The sequence below is a fragment of the Tinamus guttatus genome, unplaced genomic scaffold, assembly GCF_059628265.1.
Source record: "Tinamus guttatus ecotype Peru unplaced genomic scaffold, ASM5962826v1 Tinamus_guttatus_pri_ptg000308l, whole genome shotgun sequence".
In the NCBI taxonomy this organism is placed as follows: Eukaryota; Metazoa; Chordata; class Aves; order Tinamiformes; family Tinamidae; genus Tinamus; species Tinamus guttatus.
In genome coordinates this window covers 993797-1012923 of record NW_028288842.1, presented here as the reverse complement: position 1 = coordinate 1012923, position 19127 = coordinate 993797, and the positions used below count along the sequence as shown (strand labels likewise).

At 41.1% G+C, this 19127-nt stretch overlaps 1 protein-coding gene across 1 annotated transcript in view; it reads right to left on the bottom strand.

The window, feature by feature from the left end:
- Window positions 1-1494: 1494 nt before the first annotated feature.
- LMNTD1 (lamin tail domain containing 1) overlaps window positions 1495-19127 on the bottom strand; it is a 40805-nt gene continuing 23172 nt past the window's right edge. Inside the window, exon 8 of the mRNA XM_088528457.1 lies at window positions 1495-1611. Coding sequence (XP_088384583.1) covers window positions 1495-1611 — 117 coding nt within the window. The remainder of the gene's footprint in view (window positions 1612-19127) is intronic.

Here is a 19127-nt window from a genome sequence, read left to right as displayed (position 1 = left end):
AAGCATTATTTCCACAAAAGTGGAACGGATAGTTTCTCTGGCAATAAAGAGATAGGTTATCTAATTCCTTGGTAAAATTCACACAAGGAAATTCTGGAAGAAAAATTCCAGAATGAGCTGCGCACACATACTTCTCCATAATAAATGGAGAAATTAAAGGATCAGAGCAGGTCAGCTGAAGAACGCTGCAGGGGTTAATGTTGTGGAAAGATTCAAATGCAAGTGGCCAAGACAAAACTTGACTTCAGAGACAGGAAATGGGAATTGTTTTGCCTCATCGTATATGACTTCAGCTGACTTTTCCCTCACCTTTTCTGGCTCATGAGTTGAAAGCTTTGAGCTTCTTTGGCTGTGTTACTGCTATGTGGATCATTCACTCAAATGTAAAAATCAGTGAGGTCAAGGACATGCCTTTGGGGATGGAGATTTCAAGCCTGTGAATACTATTTTCTTTTTTCACCACTGAAGAGGAGGACAGGCACCTCCTTCGATGCTGGGAAACACTTCTGTACTCTTCTATGGGCTGGCTGTTCACTGTCACTGATAGAAGGGGAATATTTCCTAGACTTCCTAATTTAGAGAAGATGCTCAAAGTTAAGGAACAATTTTAATAAAATTTGTGGAAAAAAAAAACCCTCCTTTAAAGATCTGTGGAAAGAGCTGTAGGGCCCTTAAAGGCAAGTTTTTCTTGCAGGCAGCAGAAATAAGGTTAAACTATAGCTTTCCATGTTTGGGGGAGAATTAACCACTTAGAGTTGGAACTCAAATTTCACAATTTTCTCATCAAAGATTTGTTCAAATCAAAAGTGACTTTGGGATCACAGCATTCCCAGGTTTACAGGGATTTGAGAACTAAAAAATTTGCTTCCTGAGCCAAGCTTTCGATGGTACGAACAGATTCCTGGGGCTAGATCTGATTAGGAGAGTTTCCTTGAGGGGCAGCCATTGATTTGCTTAGCTCTGTTAATCTGATCACTGCCTCCTGCTGGCCCTGAGGACACTCTCTCTAACCATCTTTGCCTACCCATTAGAATATAGAAGTGCTTCCACTCTGGTTGATGATCTGCTGGACAGGAGCTTTAAGACAGGAGCAGAAAACAAGTAATTGATGCATAAAAAATAATGCACAGCAATATCCCTTTCTCCTGCAAGCAAAATAGATGATGTTTCTAAAGGTAGCCATTTACCTGAGTAGCAACATTGTCTTTTCTCTTGAAAATCACATACATGCATGTACACATATAATGTTTGTAGGCCGTACACATCCTAGTGTGCATCAGTACAAATACGTAATTACTATAAAACTCTGATGATAAAAATCATTTAAATAAACTTGACGTGACGGTCAACTATTAACATCGACATCCTCTGGTGTCCTTTCAGAGCCAAGTCTTCTCAGTTCTTGCAATGACAACCTGCATAATCATTTTGCAAAGGATTTTATAAAATGGCAAGCCCAAACAACCTCATCCTGGTCAAAATTTGTGCTGAAAGCTAGAGCAAGTGATGGGTTTGTAGCATACAGCTGTAAGACGGAGTGACAGAGTACTTCTGGAGAGCAGTGCCAGTAGGGGGAAGAGACCCTACATACATCCCTCTACCAAAATTAGGCTGCAAGAACGAAAACAAGATCTCTTGTAAGTACTCACAATGCATATAGAATTCAAACAATTCTTTTTTAATGAAATCCCTACTGAGTCGCTTAGCTTTTCTTTCCCCTCAGAAACTTAAATGCTCATGAGCACTTCTTATTTATCCAGCATATAGCAGGTGAAGTGACAGTTCAAATATCTCCTATGCCACTGTGTCAGACCTGAAACCAAGAGTCCAACAAATGTCCGCTTTGTTGCTGATCCTTTTCCTGCGACTCCTACAGGAGGCCAACTGGGCCAACTGGTGACAATAGAGATGCTACCTTCACACGTCTTTGTTCACTATGAATTGGACACTTGATATTGTGTTTAAGACCTGCCTTCCCATGCTGAAAATTGCCCATTGCTGGTAAATCAACTTCTAAAACCACATTGAGAAAAAAAGTCAGGTCAGGACCTAGTGGTATGAGCATCCCAGTCTTTACCAATTCTCTGACCCATGTATACTCTGCCTCATTCCTTTCTTTTGGAGTAAGAATGAAAAAAAAAAAAAAGAATTTTATCAGATCAAAAAATATCAAGGGGAAAGATAAATCGAGTTTTTCTAAAGGAATTACAGACCATGGATGATCCCAATGCTGTTATTTTAATGGTGTTGAATATTCAGTGAGCGATGAACATTCACTTTTGGAAAAATCGTGAGGTTACTCAAGGTTATCACTCTCACTATGATAACAATTTGACAACTTTCTGAAGCTTGTTAGCTTACATTTTCCACTTTGAAGCAGGAAAAAAAAAAGTGTGTCATAATTTTAGATATCATAACTAAGAACTCATGCAGACAAGTTGCTAATTTCATTGCCTGGCAATCTTTAACTGCTTTTTAAGCTCAGCCAGTATACAAATAGCTGAGGAGAACATGTGGCATTTTTAGATGGTTGCATTAAGAACTACCATAAAAATGAAAAATAATTCTTGAACCACTGAAATGAGGATGAAGTCATTTCAGCCCTCCTATTAATGCTTAAACAGGTACAGAGTGAAGAAACAAACCATAGAGTTCATGAAGGTCAATGTGAATCTTTTACTTGCTTATATGGGCATCGGTACTTCAGCAATACTGTTTTCTAAACTATGTAGTGCTGCTTCCTATAAACAAAAATGTTGTTCCTAAGTCAGCAGAGGCAATGAGTTTCCATGAGGCAATTGTAAAATTGAAGATGATGTTAAGTTGCTGCCAATCTCAGATCTCTCTTCTATACTATGTTTGATGCAACTTGAGTTGTCCACTTATGTAGAAGATGAGGTAAAAGACAAAGGTAAATTGATACATTTGTCAGAAAATCTTGGTCACAGGCTGCTGTTGTCTGAATAAGTCTCTGCAAGATGATTTTTGGTGTTTCTAATAATCGCAGTGCAGAGAGCAGTAGGAAAGATCTTATTGTGGAAGAATGTGGTCCAGTGCCTAAAGAAACAGTTGCTTTCAAGAGAAACTGAAATTTATCACAGGCAGAGGCAGCTGTTTACACTGTGACCTTGCAAGCATTATATTAGGTATCGGCCTGATAATGCTTAGCACATAAGGGTAGTTCTGAGGCTTAATTAATATCAGCCTTGAAGTTTCAAACCCACAGAAGGGAAGTGAAAAACAGTATAATTTGAGCCCGATAACTGGGCTAGCAGTTTCAGATCAAATACCTAAAGGGATTTAAGAAAAATATGTTGGCAGGTGCCTTCCCTGCAGTTAGTCTGCTTTAATTCCTTACAGAGTAGCAGTATTTTTAGCTACACATGAAACTACAATATAAAAAAACATAGCACAAATATAAAGGGTTTATGAAGAACTTAGGAGCACTGTACTAGTAATCATGAGGCAGAGCAGTTCCTTCAATATCTAACCTCCAAGAGTGGACAGGACCAAAGTTTCCAGAGAAGGGGAAAGAAACGCAGAAGTGGGTGATTACAGAAGAACTTCCCCCTAGGATGACTCCTGGCCTCAGTTATATCTTGTAGCCAGATCTTGTCATTAACCACACATTGTGGAGGACAGTCCTCTTTGATCTGTTCAAAATGCTCAATTTAATTAAAATCCATTGAGAGAATAACCCGAAGGAAAAGAGTTACTCTCTCTATACACTGACCTCTTTCTACTTTTTTTTTTTCCTTTTCATCATCTCTAAATGACAGTTCCAATTTTTTCAACTTCTCTTCCTTCAAACACTCCATCATTTTAATGTCCCATTTCTAGACTCTTCTATTTTGGCAAAAAATATATCTGAGAAAAAACAGTGAAAAACAAATAGAGTATTTTGGATATGCCGATAGGCTTGGTTTATAAAACAGCATTATAATACTTATAGGACCTATTTTCCATCCTGGATTATATAGTACTCACACAACTTGTTTCTGAATGCTTCTGCATCTGAAGTGGAGATGCAGTGGTCAGCAGTGATGACCCACTCCTCATTTCTAAGTAGTTAATTTTCGACTATCAAGAGTAACCGACATTTGTGCTTGATATTTTCTGTCCCAAATCTGGTTATATTTATTTGAAAACAGCAGATTCCACTTGTTGTCACACTTCCTATCCACCCACTTTTCCTAGATTCTTCTAATGGTTTTTATGGCTATCCCTAGTCTTCCAAAGCCTTCAACCATTTTGCCATCTGCAGATTTTATCACTACTCACCCTGTTTTCCCAAACGATTGACAAAACCAGCATAGAATACATCCAATGGTAGGGATCATGAAGACACCTACTGCTCATTTTTTTTGCTGATGTGAAGACATATCATGTCTTTCACACTTTATTTTCTCTCTCATACCTAATTTCTGAGCAGCATTTTAGCTGGTTCTTAAGATATTTATGACAAGTGCAATAAATAATACAGATATTGGCATTGTGGGATTAAGTAGAAGTGTTTTGAACAAAAACAGCTGCATGAGAAGCTGTCTCTGATGATTCTTGCCTTATGTTAATATTGTGTATGCTCCTTATGCTCTTCATGTCACATTGCACTAGTCCTTAAAAAAAACTATCATGGGGGAACATAAAGACACTCCGCTGCTGTTTTAGAATCAGTATATGGTAATGCAGTATGCTCATCAAAACTATTCAGATATTCTTTCTTTATTAGAACAGTCATCTTAAGCACACGATGAGGAAGAATATGTGTTTTTCAATGGAAAACAAATTCCACTATGTACAAAGGGGCAAAGCATGATTATCTTTACCTGCTAAGCCAGGAGATATATTGTAGGAGTAAATCTGCTGGGACCAATAGTCTGAACATGTTATTTCTATACTTATGCAAAACCATCCTTAAAAATTGTCTGACAATGAAATAAATCTGCCGTAGGCTGAGATTTAGTAACACTATACATTCAAGAGGCCTTGACTACACTGCGTCTTTCAGAAATAATCTGGCTTTAAGTACATCATGGCATTTCAAAGTGTGGCTTCTTTGGATGAAAGTGTAAGGAGCTAAACTAATATATGTAGGAGATATGTTTAGAAGCTGAAGAAAGAGGGCAGCAAAAGGATACCTCATCCTCATCCACCAGACCAAGTTAATTTTGGTTCAGGGCTATCTCTAATCGGTATAGACCTGTATGACGCAGAGCTTTTCTGTAGGGAGTACTGACCAAAATAACTCTCTGTGCTGACACCGCATTCCAGACAAAAGATCACTTTCGCTCAGGAATAATGAATGTGTCTCTAAAGCCAGAGGGATTAGTCTGCAATAAAGTCACCATTCCCCCAGAATCATGCTCGCACAGGGAACGAGTCTCATAACAGTAGTGATTAAAATGAAAACGTAGAAATTCGGACACAATGTTGTATCCCTTCTCTGAAAAATGCATCACACACAGCTGATAACTCAGCTTTGCATACTGACCACAGGAATATCTACTGCGCAATGATACACTCCAGCATTAGCTGCTGCAGCTCGTTTCCACCCCATGCCAACAAGCTCACAGCGTGGCTGAAGAAGTTAAGGAAAACTTTATGAAACACCTTTCTCTGAGTCAGAAAAGCATCATTGTTTACATAGAACAGTAAAACAAACATCTAATTTTAGGGAATTTCTACTCATATGAGTCATTTCCTCATTATCAATTTCCCTGTCATTCACTCAATTTTGGGATCTAGTATCATCACAGGGATCAGTTGGTGATTTGAGAGAAACTACAGACTCCTGGTAGCCTGGCTTATCCCTATGTTAAAAGGACATAAATAGGCACTTGTGCTATTCTGTATTTGTGATGAAGCAGAAAGAAGATGTGAACATTAGCCTAATATAGGGATCAGTTTAATTATTCTTTTGGCCTAGCAGAGGAGACTAGCTGGCTATAATGAGCACAAAGAGATTTTTACATTGCTAAGAGGAAAGAGGCACATTTAAGAGATGGGCTGCTCCACTTAATTTTTAATTAGTGATAAAAACACATAAGTTAGAATATTTTAGTAAAACACCAGGTTATGAAAAGTCAATGCAATAAACTTAACGTGGATGATAACACTTTACAGTTACAGCCTGCTTGCATCTCAGAAGATTTAGTGGGAAATCATATCTTTGAGAGGCTCTCACAAGATCCCAAAGCATGCTATGTGCCATAGCTCAGGTCCCACAAACAAGCAGCATCTCTGGTGTGGGGAGAGATATCCATCAGATATCCATAAGATATCAGGTATTCACAAGACACTACTGCCCCCTTCCATCCACACATGCATCACTCAGAGATCACACACTTCTTTGCAAAACCAGGTCTTTCATACAAGTCTTTTAAAATAAGGGAAGATTAGGGCAAACAACTGGATGCCATAAACCTGTGAAGAAGTGAATGGGCCTAGGTCCCACAGATTGCATCTATTTATACTGCCTGAAGAACAGGGCTATTGGGTCTGCACAACTGGGTTGCATTCTTACCTTTACAACATGCTCAATGTGACCACTCATAGAGCATTTGATCCAAATGTCATTTACATTATGTTTCTTTGGTGTTCACAGAATCCCAGACTGGTTGAGGTTGGAAGGGTCCTCTAGAGATCATCTAGTCCAATCCCCTGCTCCAGCAGGGACAGCTAGAGCACATGGCACAGGGTCACATCCAGGCGGGTTTGGAAGACCTCCAAAGAAGAAGACTCCACAACCTCGTGTTGTTTGTTCTTTTTTTGGCGGTCACAGGATACACATAGCTCAGTTTTGTTTTTGTCAAATACATGCACATTAGTCAGTGGAGAATGAAATCTCACTGTAATGTATGCAGATATCACATTCCCTTTTTTTTTTTTTTTTTTTTTTGGGGAATTAAGGTCTCTGTATTACCTAAGGCTGTTGATTACACTAAACAGGATCCAAAGCCTTGACTGTAACACAGAAGTTACAAAGCAGGACTCTAACCAAATATCTTTTGACAGGGAGAGAATATACCATGAAAAGAGACAAATCCCCCCTGTGAGGACCAGCTAGTTCCTCAGACCTTTGGTCTGCGCCACTCTAAAGGCAGAGTGCTCTAAAGGGCTCTGAAATAGGATGAAGGCCTGCCCTTTCTGACTGCCCTTTTGGAGACCTTTAGTCCAAACTCATTTGGAGGATAGTTTCAATTTCATTCTCATAGAAAGCAACTCTAAGACTCATGTGGAAATTGAGAAATTGTGTTCAATTTGCCTTCCCCTTCCTTTTTTTTTCTGTCAGAATGGATTATTAATGTAAACGTACTTCCCCTCGCCCAGGTTGCTGATTGTTTTTTGTTTGTTTCTTTTGGACTTTTATTTTTTTTCCTTCTGTATCACCCAGGCAGTCTAAGCAAATGCATCTCCTGCGATGTACATCAGCAAGCAACTCTTTGAAGATAAATCACTGTTCATCAAGAGAAAAGAAGAGAGTGTGTCATGGGGCAGGGAGTCCACCCAAAGGTTCTGGACCACAGAAAATAAGGGCATGAAACACAGCAGTTCCCAGAGAAGCACTGTGAGATCATTTTGAAAGGCCCAATACAAGTTTTTGGCCCAAGTGTTGTTTTGGATGTACAGAAGTAGGCATTTTCCACAAGAAGAAATCAAGTAATTTTTCAAAGACTCTACTTTTTTAACAGGGAAATTAACTTTTTAACTGGAAATAAGGAGAAAACAAATTTAAATGTCTAACCTTATCATAGAAGAATACGACTTTACAGCACTGGACAAGATGGAGTAATGGAGCATTGTCGCATTAGGGACTTAGTGAAGAGGCTCTGTATACACAGAAAGAATGGTTCACACAGCCTTCTGCTGAACACCTAAGTCCTTAAAAGGAAGAACTTTAGGCTTCTCTTCTGCCTTGCTGTGTCCTATGGGTGTCATGTGGTTACATTGCCTGTGTCCAAAGCCACACAGATTTTGGGACTGTTTTAAATGCCTATTTGAACTTTGCACGCTTATCTCATTGGCAAATTGCAACAATACCTAGGTCAAAGACTCCCAACTCTAAAAGACTTGAAGACCAGATAGAAGAGATGTTACAGTACAACTTAGCTGTTTGTGTACTTAGGCCAACCTTTAAGGCTATTCTATACTGTCTGGAAATTTCTGTAGCACAGAGTATTCCCATGATTTGGGATGACAAGATTTAAGCTTTGCCTTTCAGCCCCAGGTCATAAACCGCAGACCGTTCTCATGTCTACATGTAGCCATCTAAAAGGCAGGCATGCTGTCCAAGTTAGTTATATAGGTTCCCTCTATGGACTGTGGAGAGGAAAAGGTATCTCCAGAAGGAAAAATATCCAGTCAACCCTAGACATCTATTTTTGCATCATATGAATCATCTTCTAGATGCGTATCTCTCTTTACTGGCTACAAAGAGAACACAGACTTAGACTAGGCAATTTAGGTTAAATGAAGAAAGTCCTATTCTAAATTACAGTATCATTATGCTTCATTTCAAACAGTTTGTTGCTGTATCTTCATGGTGGAAAACCAACACTCTGTCACACAAGACAATCAAAAAGTTACAGTGATAAAGATCCTAATACTATAGTGTGAAGCATAATTTATTCTAGAAATGCCAATTTTTCAGGGCTAATCAAGCTTAGGGCAATGTCAGGAAAACTGGCCTAGCTGGCAATCACACCTTGGCAGAGAAAGGCTGCTGCAGTCAAGACATGCTATGCTTTCCCTCTCTCCTTTCAAATGTAATAAAAGCTTGGGAACTCACACTTTTTTTGCTATTCCTCTTGCTTGGTGTCCAGTAGAGTAAAACAAAAGTCATTTTTTAAGTACAAGTTTTAATACGTTACAATAACCTAATTTCTCTGTGACCCTTCAAGATATTGAGTAAATAGAGTCCAGTGAACTATTGGCTCCCCTCAAAAATCCTTTCCTGTGCAAAAAAAAAAAAAGGTGAACCCGGAGTTGAGATACAAAGGCATCCCAGGCATGTACACAGTGATGGAATGTACACTGACCTTATCATCAAATAAATAATAAATAAAAAACATGGCAATATCGCGAGGTAATGTGCTCTGTGCTCCATGAATACGAGTCACAGGCATCATCTGCGTGTATTGGCAGAGGGTATGGGTAAAACAAAACAGTCTAGGAAGGGAATCACTGCTTAGCTAAGGAATGTGTAGGTATAAATATGCAGATCACGCACCTTGAGACAGGTTTTAGAAGCTTTTCCAAGACTGCTCTGCACCTATTGGCAGAAGCCAAATCGCAAGTAGCCACTATCGATCTCTTGCCTGGTAGGTGGACACTGCTTTTCTGCCTGCAGCATCTGCTGACTCTTTCTACTTCTCCTCCAAAGTTGCTGTCTGAGCTGCCTTCATCCCTATATTTCTTAATAGTAACAACACTGCCAATGATCAAAACAAAACAAAACAAAAAACGAAAGAAAACAACTTGGCTCTGATCATTCACTCCCCAGCCCATTTCCCTTCTTTCTGCCAGCTAAGGGTAACTGCAACACACAACTATTTTCCTTTCCCCTAAAAAAGGTTTTTCCTTTCTGGAATTTGATCCAACTCCACTGATTTTTCCTGCCTACCCAATCTCAGAATAATTTAAAAACAGTCTTTGCCAAGTCTTTCTGGAGGACCACCAAACATGAAGTGAGTTTTCAAGAGAAGGAATACACTCCAAAAATGATAGAAGTGCATTCCTGTAACAAAATCCTGTTTGGATTGCTCACTGATGGAGTAATCTAGCAAGGTTCATTTCTGAGAACAGAGTTTAGCTGGTTTATGCCATCTGAGGGTTTCGTCCTGCCTTTATTTCCCAAATATATGTCAAATTTCTAAAAAATAATGAGGGTAACAGATCATGCAGCTACAGCCTTCCACTTGCTGATAAAATGGAAGGGATGTGAATCCCACTTTCTTCCCTTCTCAACAAGTCCTGTGCCATTTGTGGTACAGAGATGGGATTCCTTGGAGAGTCCTCTACACTCATTAACTTCTTCACAGATAGGAAATCAACAGATTTAAAACAAAATTGAGAAGATCTTGTTCATTCACTGTATAATTACACGAAGATAGCATTGGTATATTTGAGGAAGATAGGCGCTGAAGGTAACAGTTCAGCTTTTAATAGCACTCATGATGAGAATCATCAAGTGCTAATCATGATTTTTATTCTTTGAAATTATAGAAACTGTGAAATTTGGACCAGTTTACAGTCCACATATTTATCCCTCATTGTCAAGTAGTTTGCTAAATTCCAGGAAAAAAAGGAAGAAAATACTACGCAGTGATTTTAGTGATTTTTTTTTTGTTTTTAAATTAAACTTGCAAATAGAGAAGAATCAAATCAGCACCTGGCCTATGTGTTAATTTACTTCAAACAAGAGCTCTGCTGCTTTGAAAAAGCTTTGTATACAAACTTGCCTCTGGCAAAGGACTTCTTTATAGCAGGAGATTCTTAAAATGGGATGATTTATATTGCTCATATCTTTCTGCACAACCTCACAGAGAGGGAGAGGATCCATGTGTGTATGCAGACGCAAAATCTCAGAGGATGCTCTTTCCGAAAAGCCAAATATATTCCGCAGTGTTAATCTATGCTCTTCCAGCATAGATTCTTGTGTATCTTGTTACTTTCGTCACAAATTACAATGGGGACAAAGAACTACTCCAGCTGGATATAGATATTCATAACTGTTGTTTACTATGCACTTGGCAGGAGATATATATGGAACTATCTATATGACACAAGTGGACTATGCACCACAGTGCTCAATTCAGTCATAAAAATGCTCTAATTTATTGAAACAGTGCAGCTGGATGGCACAAAAACTAATCAAGCTAGTGACTCCACTGTTGCCTGGAACAAATCACAGCCCTGGTTCACTGCAGCTCCCTTTAGCCCATTCCTCCGTCTTTAGGATTAATCTCCAAGCTAGAAACGTGCTGGATAAATAGCTCTTGAAACTGAAGTTCTCCATTCTTCCATGGAGCAGATCTAGCCAGGAAACAGCAACGCATTCTCACCCTTGCCATGAGACACTGTGTTCTCCCTGCCAACGTAAACAGCATTACCCGCAATCTTCCCTTTCTGTGGGCAGGCTCCCTGACACACACGTCGGAGCGGGGAGCTGGAGAAACCCCGGCGGGTTCTGGCTCATTGCAGAGCACAGGCACCACAAATGAAGCTATCCTGCTTGCCCTGGAAGGAACAGCTCGGCCAAGAGCTGAGGCTGAGCTATTAAATCTCCAACAAATATGACTGTGTTGGCTTCACCCAACCCTAGAATGGGTGACTTGGCCTCACGATCCCAGAAGAGGGACAAGGCAGAGGCATTTCACAGAGTGATGTTGTTATCATATGCTTCATCTCTAGTAATAAAGGTGAAATAATAGGATGATCAACTACTGGACTTCATCAACCACAAGCATATTTAAATCAACTAGCTGGAAGCGCTAGCTCACCCAAGACCTCTATAAAGCCCTATGGTTCTTCATTCTGGGTGACATGAAGTCCTATGCCACCCCTGAGTGCAGGAGGATCTCCTTAAGTTATGCTTGCAATGAGGCTTAAGGTAGAACTGCCTTTAGGACTATGGCAAAGGGAAGGGAAAGGGAAGGGAAAGGGAAGGGAGAGGGAAGGGAAGGGAAGGGAAGGGAAGGGAAGGGAAGGGAAGGGAAGGGAAGGGAAGGGAAAGGGGAAGGGAAAGGGGAAGGGAAGGGAAGGGAAGGGGAGGGAAGGAAAGGAAAGGAAAGGAAAGGGTTTGAAGAGCTGTTCTATGTTATATGCAGTTTAGCATTTCCTTTTGGTGAAACTGCAGAAATGCCAGAGAATATGGTTAAAGCAAAACCAGTGAAATCATGGAAACAAAGTCAATCCACTGTGGTTTGCGGTTGCTGTGAGTGATGCCATCACACAATCACAGCAAACCACCAAGCATGTAATTTAGTGTAGTATTGCATAGTCATAAGGCAAAAAAAAAAAATTGTCATGCAATATAAATGGTCAAAACAAATCATGGGTCTTTTTTTTCTATGCTGAGGCTTCTTTGCAGCACGGTGTCCTGCTCACTGAATCAATTAATCCTGCAGGTTCCAGCAGTAAAACCTCCCTTTACAGGAGGGACAGGACTAGGGGTGTCTTAGTGCTGGAGACTACCTTCCTGTTTGCAATGTTTTTATAGGCCCAGATGTTGACTGAGGACAGAGTGTTCTGGCCCAAAAGGACATGTCTTCACAATACATTTACAGTGAGGTTGCATCTGCTCTTTGGAGAGACACAAGTCTAATAGGCAATCTGCTTGATTTATGTACCATGAAGCATGAGTACGGCATGGGTAAGATTCTCATTCATTACATAATTTCTTTGAAATGATGAGCACAGACCAAACAAAGAGTAACATTTTCAAGGTTGGCTTTAAGCCTATATTTAGCAAATCGGTTTTTGTTTCTGTTCGTCAGACCTATGAGAACGATGGAGATTTTTTTCTCCTCTGAGAAAAAATGTTACTTTCCCCATTGCATAATCCCTTTTGCTCCAGGTGCTTTGAAAACATGCATCATTTAAACTTCGCCAAAGCATTATGTCCTGGATTCGTACAGGTAAACTAAGGCAAATGGGAAACTAAGCAATTTTCTTAAGAAGCTGAGCTAAAAATACAAGAAGCTTGTAAAAATACAAGCTTCTTTTGTGTTAACTAGCATGTTGCTGATCTTTAAGTGTTGTCCATTTTTCTGGAGGGAAAAATCAATGCAATCATCAAAATATGCTCTAACAAAACACCGCATGTTCTTGACACAGGCACATTTTCCAGAGATTTCAGTTTTATGAAGTTGCACTCAAGGAAGGAAAACCAGTATTTTAAGGGCACAGTGGCATACATTTATATAACCAATTCTGACGTGAGAACCTTTGTGCAAGGAGCGTTTAGGACCTGATCCAAAATCTACTGATTTTTGTCTACTGACACTGGCTTAAATAAAGCTTGGATTGGAACCTAATCTGCTATATTGCACAAGTGCAGGATGTGACAGACTGTTCTGTGCATAACTTTAAAGATAATTATTATAATTAATAATGAAATTAAAGGCAGCAAAGGGAAATAATATGGGCAAGAACAGGGCAAGGAAATAGTGGGAGATGATTCAGTTGTCACTTTCCTTTTCGAGTGCAAATCATCAGAGAGGAGTGAGAAAATAGAAAATGGGAAATGAGCTGCACTCCAGATCTGAAAGGCAGGGTGCATAAAAGAAGAAAAAAATCTAATAGAATATTCATTTAGAATTAATCTCCCTCTCTCTTTTTCTTCCCGCCACACAAACCTCTCTCCATGTATGTGTTTACAACATGAAACATGTATCCTTAAGCAGTAGAGGTTTTCCAGAAAAGTTTAACAGTTCCCATTTGATCCCACTATATAAGTTATGGAGGCTACTCATTAAAAATCTCTAAGAAACACTTTACTGGTCTCGATGCCTACTCCACAGCTGATGTGAGGAAGGAAATGTTCTTTGAAGCCAGCAGAACACCATGGACTTGCCTGCATCTAAGATCTCATATTGGATCTGAATTTATGCCAGCTGCAAACTGACTGCCCCATCGGGGACTGCCGCAACTGAAAAGGGTCATATGGCAAGAGAAGGAGGTGCTGTGGCTATCATGGCAATCGCTTAGGACTATGAAGGAGGCACTGTAAAGCAGCAGGCTTCTTAAACTACTTGAGGATTTTTAAGCCTCTGCTGTGAAGCTTTGTCCAAACTTTCCCCAAAGTTTCAGCAATCAAATCCGAGATCAAGATATCTTCCTTACAGGGAACATGGCCAGCACGTTGCCTTGACAAATGATACTGCATCCTGCAGGGAGTCCTTTGCTTCTCCTCCCACCGATGCTATGGTCAAGGTCAATATTTGGAGAGTGTGGGATCTCTTTTTTGGGTATTGAACATAAGACAAACTCAGGAGCCGAAGGGAGAAGCAGCTCTCTCCAAGGCAGGGCTGGAGGCGCAGGGTTCGCGACGTGGGGCCAGTGCCCAGCAAGCACACCGGGCAGTGAGCCATGCGATTTGCAGCTGAGACACAGCCTCAAGTTTTTGGTTTTCTTCAGGAAGGAAGAGACAAGATAATATGTGCCTTGTTATTACCACTACAAAGTTTTGGTTGCTGAGAATAAATTTAAACAATCCGTAGGCTTTATATGAATTATTACTGTGATGTGCTTACCTGTTGAGCACTGATACTTTATGTGCTTGGGGAGACATGGAGGGCTGTGTTTTGCAAGAAAACATAATTCTACTTTTTTTTCTTCTTCTTTTTTTCCCTTATGCTGTGCACAAAACTGGAAGCAAGAGACCTGAGTTCTAGCTAAGGTGATGCCACCCACCATGGGGGAAGGCTTCTCCATAGTGTCTCGGTTTTTCTTTTTCCTAGTTTGCTGACGGCATTTTCATGCTGCCAGCTGTGGAGCAGGATTCCTCATCCCACTCATGCCCTCAGAAAGGAGGCATCCAAACCAGAGCCTCTTCCCACCTCCACTCCTGCCCCATCCCCAGCACTTCAAAGAGCCAACTCCAGCCCTACACCTGCTTCCCCTGCAACACCCCAACTCAAGACCAGCTCTGGTGGGGTCCCAACCACAACTCCCACAGGACAGGGAGGCAGTGGGGACAGAGGGGCTGCCTAAATGACCCATTCCTGAACAGCCGCCCTCTGGATTGCAGGGCTGACTGGGCTCCCCGAGCACGTGGAGCTTTCTCCCTGCTCCCCACTTCTTATTAGAGGTTCAGCCACAGCTTGAGACCCATGTGAACACTCAGACCCCCTAAGGGCACCAGGCAGTCCCTAAAGGGACAAGCTCACAGGCAACCTATAGTAAAGCATGAGCACATTTGTGCTGAGTGCGCTGGCAACGTCCTCTCGATACCGTGCATTGCCCCTTCCTCTGTCTGGTTGGTGTGCTTGCAAAAATTAGGACCTATTCTGAGACCATTTGAGGCCAGAGGTCATTGGATAATTCACTCACAGCAAACAAGCTGAAAATGTGATATATCATGCTTATTTGGTAGCTTCTGCAAATGATTAGTTGACCTCAGCTCCGGTCCTCCTAAGATGTTGTTTACTCTCAAGAAAATTACTATACAGCGGGTGCTATTTGTTATCTCTTCTGGCACTCTCAGTGGAGGCACCTACGAATGAAAGAGTGCAGAGAGCCATATATCATGAATGGCTTTCAGCACGCTGGCAAAACAATGGGAGGAAATTCATCCCACCGTTTTTCAAGTTCCGTCTGTTTTGCAGAGAAAAGTTCAGTCTCAGAAAAGTTTCAGAAGGTCTGCAAAAGAATCAGGTCCAATGTGGACATAGGAACTGTTTTTTTTTTTTTTAAAGTTGGGGCTTGCCTTTCCAAAATGCAGTTCATAATTAAAGGAAAAGAGGAAGCAGACCTCTATCTGCTTTCCAGTTTTTCAACCATTTGATACACTTCAATTTGACAAACACTGTGAAGCTGTCCAGCACATGCTGCAACAGCTGCAAAGACGGCAAATGACAACCAAGCACCCTTAAAACTAATGTCAGCTATCAAAATAAAGCTCTTTATGGAACGTACTTACCTCCCAGCTCTTTCATAGACTGCAGTTCAGGTTGCTCTAAGAGAAGCAGAAACCAAAAATAAAATTGCTTTATAGCCAGGTGTCATCAAAACACCCACCACAAAATGACAGAAGAAGACATCAGTGTCATCCTATTGCACATGATGTCTGCTTGAGTGAAATAGGAAGTGCCGCACACAAAGAACAGATCAGCGCCACTGCCACGTGTCGAAATCCGAAGGCAGGCGGAAAAATAGTACACATCCTGCTGCTGAGTCACATCCATCCTCTAAAGGGACTACGGAAAATAAGCAAGCAGAGCTTGCGGCAATTGATTTACCAAATCATCTCACAGCAAAAGAGGGAACTGAAGATTTCACCAAATTTCTACATTTTGACCGTTAGTCAGCAGTGACCTCCCCATGGCTGTCAGGCTGCCAGTGCAACTCCACATACTTCCAGCATTACTTTTTCCAGGACCACTCATGATTTCCATGCACATAGTCTTGTGCCCTGCTGGTAGAACTGTTTTCAAAGCCAATACAGGCAAGAAATGCCACATTAGTCAAAATATTTTGAAGGTAGAGACTAGGACAAAGAGTTGGGAGTAGAGGTACTTTGCCACGCAAACTTGCACTTTACACAGCATTGCGTAATGTAATTTATGAGGATAAAACTATGGCTCGGATGTAATTCCCATTTATTGTCCTGAAATGATATATTTTTATTTAAAGTTGTTCTTTAAAGCAGTTTCATTCCTTGGAACTTTAATGTCTTAGATGATATTCTATCATAATATCTGGAGGTCTTACACTTGCCTGGTGGGAGGCATCAGGATATTTTGGCAATATAATCAGAACTGAATCCTCATTTTTCCTCTTAGTCACATCTCTCTTAGAACTGCAGCTGTAACTCCAAAACAGGTCCTGAGCAGAACATATGAAGCTGGTAGCACAAGGTGTCCCCATGCACTGGATGTAAACACTTAGTCACAAAATACATGTATGAACTGTCAAGTATGAACTACTATGAACTACTCTCTTAGCAATTCTGGTGTGAGATTTGAAACCATAAAGAGGGACTTAGTGGCAGCATATGCCAAAAGACAAATTCGGCCTAGCTTTAAGTTTTGTTATGAAAGTTTCTCTCAGCACAGTAGGGGAGGAAAGGGAATTTATCAGACTTACAGCCCTTTCGTAAATTCCTGGTAAGGCATTTTCTTTCAGCAAAGTTACTGGCAAAGAACTTCTACAGTACTCAGAGATTCACAGGAGCCCCTGTTGCCTTCCTTAGCTCTCTTGCATGTCTGCTATCTTCCTAATAATTGTGACATAAATAGCATTTGATTCTACTTTGCTTTTAGAGCTCTGCCTAAAGAAAATGTGCAGTGACACATGGACACGTACCAACTCTCTGGGATTATGCACAGTAATACCCACCGACTGATTGGGTGAAACATTTTTTTAAAACCATGTTAAGTCCGTGGGGGCTTGCACCATGTGCTCCAGCATCTCCTGGCTGGTGCATGCTGATGAGATCCACCAAGTATTTTGTCTTATAGGAAGAGAAGCAGGCTAAAGGGAAACAGGCCTCCTCTCTCTCTCTCCTCTCCTCTCCTCTCCTCTCCTCTCCTCTCCTCTCCTCTCCTCTCCTCTCCTCTCCTCTCCTCTCCTCTCCTCTCCTCTCCTCTCCTCTCCTCTCCTCTCCTCTCCTCTCCTCTCCCTCTCCCTCTCCCTCTCCCTCTCCCTCTCCTCTCCTCTCTCCTCGATTGCACTCCTACTGGCAGTGAGCACTGCAAAACAAAGTATTCGAGGCCTGAAACCATGGGAGAACATGCTAGACTTCTAGTGCCTCTCAGTCCCACATCCCCTTTCCATGACAGAACACTGCCTAATAAACATATTTGCTGGTGATTTCTCATACCTTCATTTTTCAAGCTGCTAAATATTGCAGTGAGCAATTCCTGCTCTTCCCCTTGCCCTAACAAAACATTTTAGACTATGACTGAAATTCACTTCCAGGGGGAATAACTATTCTCCTGGCAAATCTTACAAGTCACCTAACAGCTACTGGAATTACCTTATTTCTGTGAAATCCAGTGTGTAAGTCTGGGGAGCTGTTTACCTCTTGTCTCATCTCTCCTGAAGTTAGAGTCTAGCTGATGCAAAACATGATCCTGGGGCACATTCATTTTTTTATGACAATTTTTAGCTAGTTTGTAAGCAGACTGAGGGACAGACTGAGGTACATATATGTATATGCTGACCTAACACTCCAACTTCTTCTGAAAGAATCTCCTTCCCTCTACGGCAAGGCAAAATAAGGATCTGCCTTGCCCCACATCAGTTAAGGAGGGTAAGTCTGGATAGAATTTTCCATGCCCTGAGAACTGCAAATTGCAGGAAAAATGAAGGATCAAAGATAAAATGCAAATTTAATTTCCTTGTTCTGAAACACCCTTTATCCTCCAGTGTGTGAACGAGCCTGAGGCTGGGGATGAAGAACCGAATGGGACAGCATGAACCAAGCCTACGCTGGCAGACATATAGGAATCTTTACACTTAACTTGTAACAGAAGCAGTCCTGCACACAAATGCAAAGCAACTCCAAGTGCAGTGGAAGAAAATGAGGAGAAAAAAAAAAGGCAGCACACGGGATTGCCTGCTCTATCCTCTTTTTGTCAGAAGACAAGACCATCATTTGTTCCTGGGCTATTCCAGGCAGCCTGAGGTGCAGCGAGGAGAATATCAACGTGAGCTCAGCGCTCGTGTTCTGGCCACTGCCTCTGCACCTGCACCCAGGGAGCTCGGGTTGCTTCTATATTCTTGTTCAAAAAAAAAAAAAAAAAAAAGCCTCAGAACACAGTAAAAGCTGATGTTAAATCTTGGGTTTAAAACAGATACGCAGTGATTCTTTGAATGTCATTTCTCAAATATTCTAAGCTCTCCCAGCACTTATTTGGCACAAAATTGGCAAGACACCTTTTAGATTAGTGTTTCTGAGACCAAACCTTTTTAATTACTGTAATCAGGATTTCTTTACATGAGATACTACTGAAAAAAATACATGTCAGGGAACAGCAGAAATTAGTAATTGGCAACAAAGGTAACAGAGGAAGAAATGAATGGACCTTAGGACTTTAGTAAATACCACTCAGGAGGCTAGTTTTCTTTGGTCATCTTTTTTCTCTTCTCCTGTCTTGAAAAGCTGAAAGTTTGAGGTCCAGCAAACTGCTCCTCTTTCAGGCACCAAGACGCCTTACAGGTCGCTGTGTGTCTCTCTCCTACCAGCTGCTGAGTGGATACCGCACCCTGGCAATCCTCCTGCTCAGGACATGCGCGTTTCCTCCTCCTGGAGAAAAGCAAAGTTGTAGCATACAGTGAAGGGTGAACCCCTCTCCAAGACGAGCTGAACCGGGGAAGCGTATGGTACTCTCCCATGTGCATACTTCACACTTTCTAAGCGACTTTGGAGACGAATGGGCACCGTAAGCGTCCTCATCCCA